The sequence below is a fragment of the Diorhabda sublineata genome, chromosome X (assembly GCF_026230105.1).
Source record: "Diorhabda sublineata isolate icDioSubl1.1 chromosome X, icDioSubl1.1, whole genome shotgun sequence".
Classification (NCBI taxonomy): Eukaryota; Metazoa; Arthropoda; class Insecta; order Coleoptera; family Chrysomelidae; genus Diorhabda; species Diorhabda sublineata.
Window position 1 is genome coordinate 37,512,099 of NC_079485.1, and position 13,556 is coordinate 37,525,654.

At 29.9% G+C, this 13,556-nt stretch overlaps 1 protein-coding gene across 14 annotated transcripts in view; it reads right to left on the bottom strand.

Moving 5' to 3' along the window:
- Positions 1-921: 921 nt before the first annotated feature.
- The window catches only part of LOC130450837 (amyloid-beta A4 precursor protein-binding family A member 2), a 63,402-nt gene continuing 50,767 nt past the window's right edge, over positions 922-13,556 (bottom strand). For all 14 annotated transcript variants that reach the window (XM_056789504.1, XM_056789502.1, XM_056789497.1 and 11 more), the window contains 5 exons: positions 6,792-6,955; positions 6,083-6,353; positions 5,087-5,419; positions 4,158-4,298; positions 922-4,039 (listed from right to left, as the gene is read on the bottom strand). In XM_056789504.1, the coding sequence (XP_056645482.1) occupies positions 3,968-4,039; positions 4,158-4,298; positions 5,087-5,419; positions 6,083-6,353; positions 6,792-6,955 (981 nt within the window). In that variant the 3' untranslated portion in view covers positions 922-3,967. The remainder of the gene's footprint in view (positions 4,040-4,157; positions 4,299-5,086; positions 5,420-6,082; positions 6,354-6,791; positions 6,956-13,556) is intronic.

Consider the following 13,556-nt stretch of genomic DNA (forward strand, 5'->3'; position numbering starts at 1 on the left):
ATAAACCACTTTTAGCAAATTTAAGATAAAGTTATGTTTTATGGACAGCACTATGGTGTTAGGTATTTTGGTTGAACAGTACATTATAGAATTAGCTACTAGAGTACATACATGTATAGAACTTTTCATGTATGTACAAAAAAATTTATAAGTTTATTGCAATTCTTTTTGTCTGTTATAATATTCTTTATAAAATCAGGTTTGATATCGATTCCCTAAAACACATCCCATAATTCGATAAATAATGAAAATTCAATACAAGTGGTTAGCTCTTTATTAAATAATATCATTTTTAAATGTAGACACAGTGTGAAGCAAATGTTAAATTATGCAGCAATTATAGGATTTCTAGAACCCAAGGAATAGTTTTGAACACATTTTTCATGAACAAACCACCAGTTCCTTCTAATGCGAGGAACTTAATGCTAATGCTAAACTGGAAAAAAATGTTTTTAAACATTATCTTTGAATATAAATAAAAACTATATGGAGGTCTCTATATTGCAAAATTAAAGTATAATTTGTTTCTTTTTCTAGCTAAATTTGTTCCCTCAGAAAAGTTATTTTTGATGATTTATAAGGACTTTTAATACTTTTGGCTGCTGTGTTGTAAAACATGTAAAATTACTAAAATGAAATAAATGGTCTATTTTGAAATCTTTTTACCTAAGTACACGACCTGTAACTTGATAAAAAATGGTTTTAAGGGACGAGAAAACATCAACGAGGACCTGGTTAAGGCCATGGGCATATAACTATTAACTTCGAGAGTTAAGGTGAAGGTTTTTTAAGACAATTTCGCCTTGTATGACTTTGTATGGTGCTATCAATAAGAAATAAGCAATGACTCAATAACGATTTAAGAGTGTAATTTGAGACCCACAGTGCCTGCAACCAAACCGCTGATAACTCCAACACATCAAAGATCATTTTGGCCGAATGTAATGTTCTCAGATGAGTCCAGATGTTGCTAATTGGCACTGATCGACGTGTTTCACTAGACAAAAGAATAGTTTGCACAATGTTACATACAACCAAAGTATACTTAAAGTGGTATGTGGTGGTATTAAAATGGAGGGCCATTGGTAATTGGAAGAGGTCGTCTTAATATTCACAGGTATATGATTGAAGTATTATCAACACAAGTCGTACCTTTCAATCCCTTTTGTAGAAGAGAATTCCCTTTTCATGCATGACAATCTAGGTGAAATTAGAAAATAGATTATTTTCATGTTTCTCCAATTTCGATTCTTTCCCCATCAACTTTTTGCTCAGTTCATTGCATAATCTCTTAACATTAGAATTATGCGTTAAGGTTATGAATAATTGAGGAGAGTATATTTTTATTTTGTTACTATTATATTTCTAAATTGACTTGAGTTGACCATAATAAGTTGGAACAAAAACAATATAAATTCTTATCCAGCATTGACAATTATAAATAAATCGTTACTATTATATGTTTATTAAATTAATTAAATTAAAATAAACCCATATTTTCTATATTCATAATAGAATAATAATAACATTTAAATGACGGAATTTGTCTAAGAGAAGTTCAGACTTCAACTTTTTGTAAAACAAACCAGCAATTGCGAGAAGTAACTATTCATATCACTACATCTACAGAGCGTTGTTAAAAACTGAATGAATGTTGGGAAATTTCATTGAAACAAAATTAAAATAAGTAATGAGATGATGAAATATAGTTTATTGCTAAAAAATTGTCATGAAAAATGTTTCAAAACGAAAATACAGATAGAACCATTCAGTGGTTACAAGACTTAGATGACATATTTTTCAAGCCAACCAACAGTCTTTGGTATGCTTTTCACATTCACAATAACGAATATATAGTTGTAACGCAGTCATTTTAGGTAAAAGTTTGATGTTTAGAAAAGGAAGTAATTGTTTTAAGTACTGGACCAATAAACTTAAATAGTTCTACGCCGAGATTGAAAACGCAACAATAATACAATTGTATTATAAAATAATAAAATATCAATAATACGCATAACCGCTATTCTTTATTTTCATTTTGATATTTTAGAAATGTCAGAAAGGTCATATAAAATGCGAAAGAAATTGAAAACCTTTTGTATAAAGTGAACTCAATAAGAAAAAACGGTATTTGAGAATCTCAAAAAAATATCAGACAAAAAAGCTTATTTGTAAAAATTTTGTCGCTAAAAATAATTACTACTGATATTATTTTATACGATCATTTAATTTATGAATTGTGACAACAAACTGATAAAAACTCTTAGTGTTTCTGCTGTATTTAAATTAGACATCCTTTACAAAATGTTAATTTTAGGTTTTTGCATTTGATTAAAAAAAAAACAATAATTCTGCCAAAATTCCAAGTCTTCACAACAAAATCCCAACTGTTTCTGTATCTTGAATCTGATATAATAATAAGAAAACATTTTTTTGTACTTGTAATCCTGTAGAGAAAAGATAATATACATTTCAGAAATAAATTACTTGCTTTTAGGTCTCTTTTGTATTACTACCTACTTCGAACTTTATCAAAATATTCACGAAAAATATATAAAAACTAAATTATTCAATTTATTTGAATATAACTAGATTTGTGAAAAACAGTTGATGAATAGGAAAAGTTATTATTATAAAGAAGTTTTTCAACGATTAATTTTCTACTCACCAATATGGTATATTAAATTTAATAGAGAATTTGTTTACACCAGAGAACTTATTACATTGATTTCTTCAGAATTCACTATTTGTGATTACAGCATAATTTTAATTTCATCTTTATGTTCAAAAGACAATGTGTAAAATAACAATTATGATAACTTGATGGTGCAATTAAAAAAAGTGTCAAAACTGAAGTTTATTGGTTCACATTTCAACTGTAAAGTCCTCTAAATTGTACTTATTTATCACTTCCTTTGATAAAATTATACAACTTTCAAACACAACTTTCAGATTGAACTGATCTGGATAATTTTTGTAGCAACGTATTTCATAGAATGAGCTACATCTGTTATAAAAAAAACATTATATATAATATGAATTGGACAAAACTTTTTTCATTCACAACGCTTAATTTGAGCAACGCAGTTTCTGAAAGTGAGTGCACGAAAGTTGAAATTGTCTTAGGCTTAATAAGTACTTTAGTTGTTTATACATACATACATATATATATATATATATATATATATATATATATATATATATATATATATATATATATATATATATATATATATATAGTGTGAAATCTTTCATTCTCAAAATAACTTAAGATTTAAAAATTATTAAACCAATTTACCAATTACCAATTCACAGATGTTCGCCACTTTGCATAGAAAAGAAAAAGAAATCTATTAAATATATATTAGTTCTCACTTCCACTACTTAATCAGCTTAATCTGGAAACCAAACGATTTTTAATTGAAATTAATTTAATGGCTACCATCTTTTTTCATAAAGTATATGTGAACAGCTCAGAAGAATAAAATTAATATTTACAGTTGAAAAAATCCCTTTTTAACTTGAACATTTCAAAGAGACACATAAGGTAAAACACTTTCTTGATAAATATATGATTCTAAAAAAAATGTTTTATTTCTTGATGCTAATCAACATGAATATATAAATTTCAAGACTGGTGATAAGGTCTGGGCGATTCACATATACACTTTGATCAAAAAAAGTAAACATTACACCCAAGACAACGAAACTTTTCATTCATATTAGCTAAAATGATAGAATGAATTACGCGACAAAGCAGAGATATGGTCTATCACGAAAGCTCAGCGCAAAAAGATTTGTGCAGAGCGCAGTTCTTTGCTTGTATTGTCTTCAGTCTGTTGAACTTATTCTAACAATAAAAAATATATTGATCTGCGACTCAAGCACGATCAAAATTAAAACAATTCCCAAGGACAGTTCAATATCAACTACAAGTAGGCACTTTCGAACCTTGGTTAATATCAACTTAGATGTATACAGGATTTTCTTGACCAGTAAGCAAACGGAACATGGAAGTCGGCATTGTTTTCATTAGAATCTGAAACAATATGCTTCAGTGATAATACGAAATAATATGGATATTATATTAAATTTCTACATAGTATGAAGCAGGAATAATAAATTCAAATAGAATCAATTAACTTTAAACAACTTACTTCCCCTACAGAGGTGGCCAATAAATTTACAATTTTTTCATGAGGTACCGCCACGACACTTTGGTTATTAATTTCAATTATCCGGTGTCCCACTCGCACACCTCCTCTTTCTGCTATACCGCCCCTAAGTAAACTGCAAATCTAAAAAAATCCATACTTTTCAGTATGATTTTCTAACATATTCTGTTATAAGTACTCCTTGTAATATTCCAATTAATCTAAGTATAATAAACTGTAGAGCAAAAACTATTGTAAGTATAATCTTATATTCTATATACACAAACATGACAAAACTTTTATGAATACTTATACAAAGTTTTTCATATAAAATTATAGAAGCCAATTCAAAATTTGTATGCTTACTAGAGAATATATTCTATAATACAAAGTGTTGTAATAACTTTGTAATAACTTGCAGAAATATCAGGTGCATACAACAATTCGACAAGAACATTGATTTGAGAATAAGGAAAAACGTTGAGAAATGAAAAGATGACGGAGTAAAAGCACTAGAAGTATGTGGTTTTAATTAAAGTGTAAAAATGATGATAACTGATCATTGAAAAATCATGTTAGTGCATTACTTCATTCTCTTGTAGAAAATCAAAACCCAAGAAGATGAGAAGGCTTTACTTAGCTAATTATGGCAAAAGTTCGAACAAACTTTACTATATTGTAGATCTTACAATTCGTAGATATAGCATGAAACATAACTTAATCCAACAGATTTTTTAATACAACTTTTCTTTTAATTGCTTATATATAATAATAATAATAATAATAATAATAATAATAATAATAATAATAATAATAATAATAATTAATAATAATAGTAGAAAATAATGGAGGCAATTAGTTACGATCCTATACAGACCAATCTAATAATTGATTCTGAATTTCAAACTAAATATATAAATATACTGACTTACCACCCCATTCTGTACACTAAACCCAAGTTGATATTTAGTATCTGGTCGCTTAATTTTTACTTCAACCACAGGAGCACAAGGTACTACAGTTAATTTAACTACTGTTTGATTCTTGGAATTTTTGATGTATGTTTGGCATGTCGATAATGGAAGTCCAACTAAGCTGACCCCATTAATCGCTATGATTTGATCACCAATATTTAGTTGACCACATCGTGCCGCTGCCCCAGCTGGGGCCAAATTAGCTATCACAACTGTCGGTAACATTGAGCCCCATCCCGATTCTACAATAACTACTCCCAGAATTTCTCCTTTCGCTTTTGGAACCACAACCTTAAAAGTACATTATGATAATAGAATTTCTTGTTTATGATAATAGAATTTCTCGTTGTCTAAAGTTTTTTTAAAAGTAAGCAGTTATTTGATTCTTAGTAAACTTACTTAAAAATAATAGAAAGAGACATACGAAAAAGTTCAGTAGAGTAACTTTTTCCTTTTACAAAATGTATTTTATCTAAGCTTAGGTGCTAGGGATAATTATGCGATTAAATCTTCCAACTTGTGATTCAATAGAGAAGATATTTATTCAGCGCTTCATAGAATAGTTATCTGTATAAAGTTCAATGAATAACTACCAATAGGGTAAACTGTGTGTGTAAAATGTGCTGAACTCTTATAGAACTACCAATACTTACAAAAATATTGTTTGTGCGTTTCAATAAACAAGTTGTCATCTTCAGAGACCAACAGTTTACAGTTCACTCTTGGTCTTTTACGTTGCTAATTTGATTATAAAAATGCCCATCTAGATATTTTTACTTAATGTAAAATGTCATTAAAAATAATTTTAGAAACTCTCGCTAAAGCTTTTCTCAAATAATATAGGTTCAGTTAGTGATAAGCAGAGAGATTTCAAGTATTCTTATTACAATTATAAATTAAATATGTTCAAAATGTTCCAAGGACTCGTATAATTATCACAATTACTGTACTCACTTCTTTTTGCATTTCTTTTTTCGCAAACATTTGCAATTCGTCACCAAATATTTCCTGGGAATTTAAAACTTCTTGATAATCCATTTCTTTAACAAAACTGTGGTCTTCAATTCCATTAGCCTTCAAAAATTCCATATAAGCTACCTGAAACGCTTGTCCAATAGACTGTGCGATAAATTGAGCTTCCTCGCTTTCAAAAACGTGGCAGATCATTTTAGGAGTGCGGTTGATTTTTGGAGCATCTTCCATTTCATGAGGTACAAAACGCCGCCTAGGTTAACAAATAATATTCATTAGAATCACCAATAAATAAATGTATAAATAAAAATCGTTGATATTATAGCAACATTGATAACAGAATATTTCCCAACACATTAAATATTAGAAACAATAATAATTTTTTGTAAAATGTGAAATTAATGAAAGAAGTTAATGTTTTAGACGTTAGGTAATTACGTAAAATTGAAATATATCATAGATCAAGTTGATGTAATGTTGTCTGGTTTTAATTTTTTTTCGTGTATTTTGAGAATTATTTACTAGATATTGTGAGGAACGATACATGAAACCGGTATTCAAAATAATTATTTCACGGTATATTTCACTAAATTAAATAATATGAAATATGATGTACAAAATTCACAAATTTTATTTCTATTCCTCTACGACAGATACATATTTTGGCATGATATGGAAATTGGGAACTTACCTTGCCATTAATACAACTAGATCACCGATATCTGCTATATAAGATATTGTCCTCAACGCATGATCCATCATGATTTCTTTTAAATCTGTATTGAGTACCATAATCTTCTCCGTGGAAATAAATAAATCTACTTCTGTACTGGGCTGACTCTCTCCATCAGGTGCCTAAATTTATGAGTATGAATATCAATAACAAATACTGAATAATTCATGTGACTATAACAGATGCAATTAATAATGAACCTCTACCTACAAAATTGTTCTTATGCATTCGGGAACGACCAAAAACTTTTACACTACTATACGATGAATCCACATCAATTATAGAAATGCAATTTCTATCTCTCCTGATTATATTTTACATACTCTGTGCTTGTATACAAAGTGAATTACTGAAACCAGTTCACAAAATAATTGGCCATCATAAATTCCACACAGGTATATTTTTAATAAAAAGAAACACCTTTGGTGTGTCAAACTCCTTATTTATAAATAAGAAAGGAATCAACATCAATATAAATGTAATACCTATGCTTTCTTAATTTATCATATTTTTTCGTCATTTTCAGATTTCTCAGTAACTATAAGTGAGGAACAGTTAAAGATTTTCTATCAGAGCACGGACGAACTTTCCATTCAATGATTAATACCAAATATCAGGGTAGACTGATTTCGATGACACATTTGTAATTAGACATAGACATAGGCAAAAAAGAAACAATATATGTAAAGAAGTTGAACTTCTTCCTCAACTATTGCGGTTTCTTAACAATTTGTAAATCTACGGACAAATTTATTGAGTACATCGTTGAGTACTTCTTCAATTAACAGCCTCATTTCATATAAAATTATTTTTTCTCCAAGGTTTGTGTTATATTACTTAATCTTTCAATTTCATAAAGGGCCGCAAGGGAAACTGTAGATGTGATACATCCAGGTACCTTGTTAATTACTCCATATTACACAAAACATCAATATAAAAATTATTAAACGCTACCTGCGTGATTCGGAGGGTGAGGGATGCGTGAAAATGTCCCCGAGTTTTCCTTTTCTCGCCTTATGTAATTTTGGAACTGAATTGGCACAATAAGAACCGGTAATTGTGGCTCCCTTTTGCAGGTAATCTTCTGAAATTATGCTCTCAGTATCACGAAATATGGTTAGCATGACCTTCTGTGCATGTAGCAGCGGAGGTTGCTTGTCAACATTGTAAACTCTTTTAATCGCAAGTATTTAATAACCACGCGTTGATGGAAACGATCCATTTTGACATGGAGATGCGATTCTCTAGAATTCGGGCTTCTAATGTAGACACGCTTCAACAGGTTCAGAATTGTCCATTTCTAAAGTGACTCTGTATATAATGATGATGATAGAATTGTTTTGATTTATAAATGGGTCAGGGGCGTAGTGAAGGGATCAGCCGTTGAACATGATCTTTGTTCTAAATTCATTTGTTTTCCTCAACACTAGTGGTGACGAGCACCAAGCAGGAGATTTGCCTACTACTTTATTATCTCACTAAAAGAGTGGAATGTTGAAGACTTCAGTTGATTTAAATACTAATGTAGTATTCATAGATCTGGAGTAATTAACTAAAGAAGTTTTTAAAATATCCTCCGCGGAGTAAAATATTGTCGGCGTGCACCACAATGGAGTCTGATACTAAAGTAGTAGGTTTGGAAGTAAATAGGGGTAAAATATACTCCTACCACCTAGTAGGAGTATGTTAAGAATTAATTGTGGACATGTGTGATTGAGCCTTCTCTTCTTTCCTGACAGTTTCTTTTTGTGTTTAACATGGATTATATTGACTATTTATTTGATGCACCTATTGAACGTGTAGTTTGTGATGGGAGAGATCCCTTTGACATTTACTCTAATGGAGAATTCCAGGAACGATTTGGTTGGTTGGTTCAAATACCTTGAACATGATAGGACAGGAACTTTGCATTCTTTTTTGTGGTCTAAGGATCTTTCAGGTACTTATCAGATAGTTGTTGGGACTTAATAAATATACATAGAACAATAGCTGGCAGGGCTTTTAAAAATGTAATAAATGGTTTGCTGGCCTTAAAACCTCTCTACATTGATATGCTTAACATTTTAGTGCTAAAAAGCGACCTTTTATAGATTAGATGGTTTTCCAAATGCCATGGGTGCCATTGATTGCACACATCTCAGAATACTAAGTCCTATTGTCAACAATGAACTATTTAAAAATAGGAAAGGTTTTTTTCTATTAATTGTCAGAATATATGTGAAGCTGATATGAAAATGAAAGCATACATCTTCCACTGTTATCATCTTGCACAAATGATAACGCTTTCAAAAAATTGATGAATCATTTTGGCAATAACTTTTGTCGTTCCATCAATTCCATAGTCCTTATTTCCACCACATGTTTCAATTCTTTCTCTTTTGTCTCTAGACATTACTTTCTTTGCTTTTGCTTTACAGTCCTTCCATAAAACCTTCAGCTAGTCTTGTGTTTTGTTCACCGTTTGCTTCGGCATTAAAATCAGTATGGATATCATCTCAAGCACTTCCCTTTTTTTATTATGCCAATGTCATGTTTTTTTGATTCAATAACACCAACATAACGTTTCATCACTTCAAGAAACAATGTCACCCTCTGAGATGTGTTTTCCTTTCTTTTCTTGTCCTGAGAAGCCATTTTTCAAGCCTATTAACTACAATTTAGAGAATGTCACAAAAAATCCTCTATTCACCACACTAAAATTATACAATTACACAACAAAAGCCACGGTTTTCAGGTTATGAATGCTGATTGGGACTAGAGTAATCAAAGATACTAAAGTTGTTTCAACTAGAGAAGTATTCCCTAAATGAGCTCCCCAAACAAATCTCCAGAAGTATAATATTTCTTTAGTCACATACTTTTATAGTTGCAACTAAAGAAGTTTCACTTTCTAATAGTATATTGTACTGATTTGGAGCTCGTCGCCCTATTTGTGATATGACCAATAGTTAGATCCTAGCACACAAAAACTATTCATGTTTTCGTTTAAGCAATCAACTATCGTAAAAGTCGGATATTGTTTTCTTAATAATTATCATATAAAGGTAACCAAATTTATGTATTTAATAATAATAATCATTCCAATGTCTTTTGATTCGGAAATTTGGCATAACCAGCTCTAATAAAGCTATAGGGCTTACCGTAATTACCAGCCTAATGTGTACATAAATCATACCATGTATATGACTAACAGGTTTGTTTGCGAAAATATTGTCATACAACAATAAGTTTTGTGCTATATTTTTCCTTGCAATTCTGAATTCTGATGATTAGTTGTTACTCAAATTTGAATGATACATTAACAACGGTTGTGGAAAAATGAACTATTCAGGACATGAGTAATATTAAACTATTGGTATCTTTAATCAGAACTCTATAAAATTCTCATTTTTATATTATCTTTTCTCCATGTTAATATTTGGTATATTAGTATTTTAATACTAATTAATATCCTGCAGAGGAAAATAAAAAACAACCTAACGAGTTTCTGATGAAAAGTTCTGATATCAATGTATATATGAATGCTTTCTAAAGATATGTTTCGTTTAATTGTGAGTACATTATTATGTATTAGTGGAACAATTTTTTTAAATAAGTGTTCATTTTTATAAAGCTATGTCGCCTAATTCTACGTTAATATATGAGAATGCTTACCAAAGCCTATGAATCCATGGAAGCAAGATTGCAAAAACAAAATAAATATGTTAGTATATTTTAGTATAGATAAGTACAAGTAACAACATTCCAAATAAATATTTTTATGAATACAATAATGAACAAAATAGTTTTTATTATACAAGTTTTATAAGACACTATTTTGTCGCACGCGTTTTTTAGAGCACGACGAGCGCAGCGAGGAGTGATATAATAAATACAATGAATGAGACAATATTGTCTCATAAAACAAGTGTTTTACAGTTTTTTTTTTATATTTTGCCCGTATTTTCTATTTTAAATAAACTAATTGTTCGAACATTATACTAGAATATCGTGGTAACTATAACTGGATGATAACACCGATAAACCAGATAAACAATTGAAAGTTTTAAATTTTTATTTGTTGTCACATCAAAAGTAAAATAATTCAAATTTTTTGTGAAGAACAAGGTGAAAAGTTTAATTGCACATCTCCAGAATTACATCAAGTGGCAGAAGAGGCCTGAAATAATTTGTTTCCAAAAAAGTCGTTGGTCGCTGGCTCGTTGCCCGATACCTCTACTCTACTATCTACAAAGGGTGGTCGTTAAAAATAAAATTTTTTTGTGACGCCCCCTGAATTTTTTTTATTAAAAAACACTGGGAAAGTTTTAGTTATTTTTTCGGTATAATCATCTTTTTTAGGAATTTTTCGAGAAAAATACAATTTTATTTGAAATATAAAGAATTATAGAGCTCAAATCAATAAAAATATTTGATCAGAATAATAATAAAATAAAAAAAAATTAAATTCAAATTGATATTTTTATTTTAAAATCACATTAGTCCAAACGTTATTTTAATATTTAGATTTCTTCACTCAAATTCTCAAGTAAGCTTTATTTCGTATTTTTAATGACTTCTCTTCCATGTCCATCAAAGATTTGATTATTTCACTTCGGTGACATTTAACAGTGACAGGTCGTCATTACTTCAACACAACATCGACACCCGTTTGCGTATCGTACTGATTATGTTATAGGTGTATAATAGAAAAAATATAAAATGGTTGAATGTTATAAACACTCTCATACGATGGAAATTTTTCTATATCGTTAGTCTTTACTTTATAGTAAATACTAATAGAAAGAATCCCAACGTGATTTAACAAGATGTTACTACATGGCCAATCAGTACTAATTATTTCAAATATTAAAATTAAATTCCATGGATTACCAGGTACTGATGTATATTGAACGTATTCCATTGTTAAAAATTTGAAGCTTTTTAGATCTTTATAAAAAAAAAACAAGATTATATAAAACAATTTTTATGTGCAAGTACATCCTTCCTTTATTTTCGATAAGTATGAAGATACAAATCCTTCAAAACTAAATATTAGAATTTACAACTATTCGTAATTTTTATCTTATTCTATACCTCAAGTTGAAACTGGATCATCGCCAGGAACGCTTGGTGGCTCGGTGAAATTGTTTCGAAATTAGTTTTAAATTTCTATTATCACGATTTTACCTCATATTGAAACAGTTTAGAGTTTTATAAGACAATTTGAACCATTTTGAATTCCAATAATTTTTGGAATGAGAATGTTTTATTTACACATGTTCGTAGTTAAATTAGATTCTGTGTACAGAATTGAAAAAATACATAAATCATAAAACAGACCTTAATTTTGGTAACAGCTACTTCTACCATATTTTTCTTGAGTCTTTTCCTTCGTTTCCTACCCCCCTCCTCATCCACTTCAACTGATCCAAGAAAATGTAGTCGGAAAACAGTCCCAGTGGATCCAAGAGGATTTTCGTTGAAGTTTGGGAAATTTTCTATTCAATCATTGTATTTATAGATAAATTTAGTTAGAAAACCAAAAATAAAACATCAAAGACTGGAAATTTGTATGTACGGATAATATTGTACTAGTAAATAGAATGAACAGAGTAGAATAAATATTTCATTTACTTCCCATATATTCCCATAATTTTCATCCCACGTATTTCAAATTTTACAGAGTTGTATAAACCAAAACATCTCATTTAATAGATATGACACTATATCACATTCTCCCATCTTTGAACTGACATTCCTTTAATGTAATAATATTGGATCATAGAGCAGATAAAACCTACTATAAAACTACGAGGGTAGTACTGATAAGTTCATTTAAATATATGGGCAAATTTATGGAATATATTTGCGCATACGTTAAGAGATTCTCACTAAAATTTCAGTCATTCTGGATGCTTAGTTGCTGTTTGATCATCGTCATAGTCTTTGTGGAGATTTTTAAGAAAATAGAAAAAATTGAGTATTGAACTGTCATTAAATATTAGGAAAGTAAAAGACGAGTTAGACGTTGTGTACAGAGACTCTGCATTATCATTTACGATCTTAAAATTTTGGGCATTTGAATCAAAACGTGGCAGCCTGACTGACGACGAGTGTTCGGCACGGCCAAAAACTGTGACAACCAGCAATATCATCGAAAAAGTTCACCAAATGATACTGGACGGCCGTCGGATTAGGTTATAGAAATAGAAGAATTACATATGCATAAGCTATTCGCGGGTTGGGTGCCAGTCTTAGCTAAATCAGTCGGGTTTTTTGTGTTGATTTATAATTGTAGATTAAACCTGGATCGACCACTCCACCCCCGAAATAAAAAACAAATAGTCAAGATAGTGGATTACAATTTTTTTCTGATTTATAATATAACCTTAAAGTCTCACTTGAAGGAGAGAAATTTTCATCAGACGATGGCGTTATCGCATACGTGAACGCCTATTTTGAGGAGAAAGACAGTAACTATCATTTGGAATGGTTAAAGGGGTAAGATTATCGCTGGAAAAATTGAATAGACTTAAAAGGATCCTGAGTAAAAATGATACGGAAAAAATGTTATGTTTTTTTGTTACATCGGAAACTTTTCAGATAACGAAGACTTGTATTGAGACTGATATTTTGTTCCATTCTATTTACCTTAACGATATTGTACACACTTTTTGAGAAGTATTAATATTTTTGAGAGCTAAATTGCTGAAGCCACTTAATTTTTTCAGATAAAAAAAA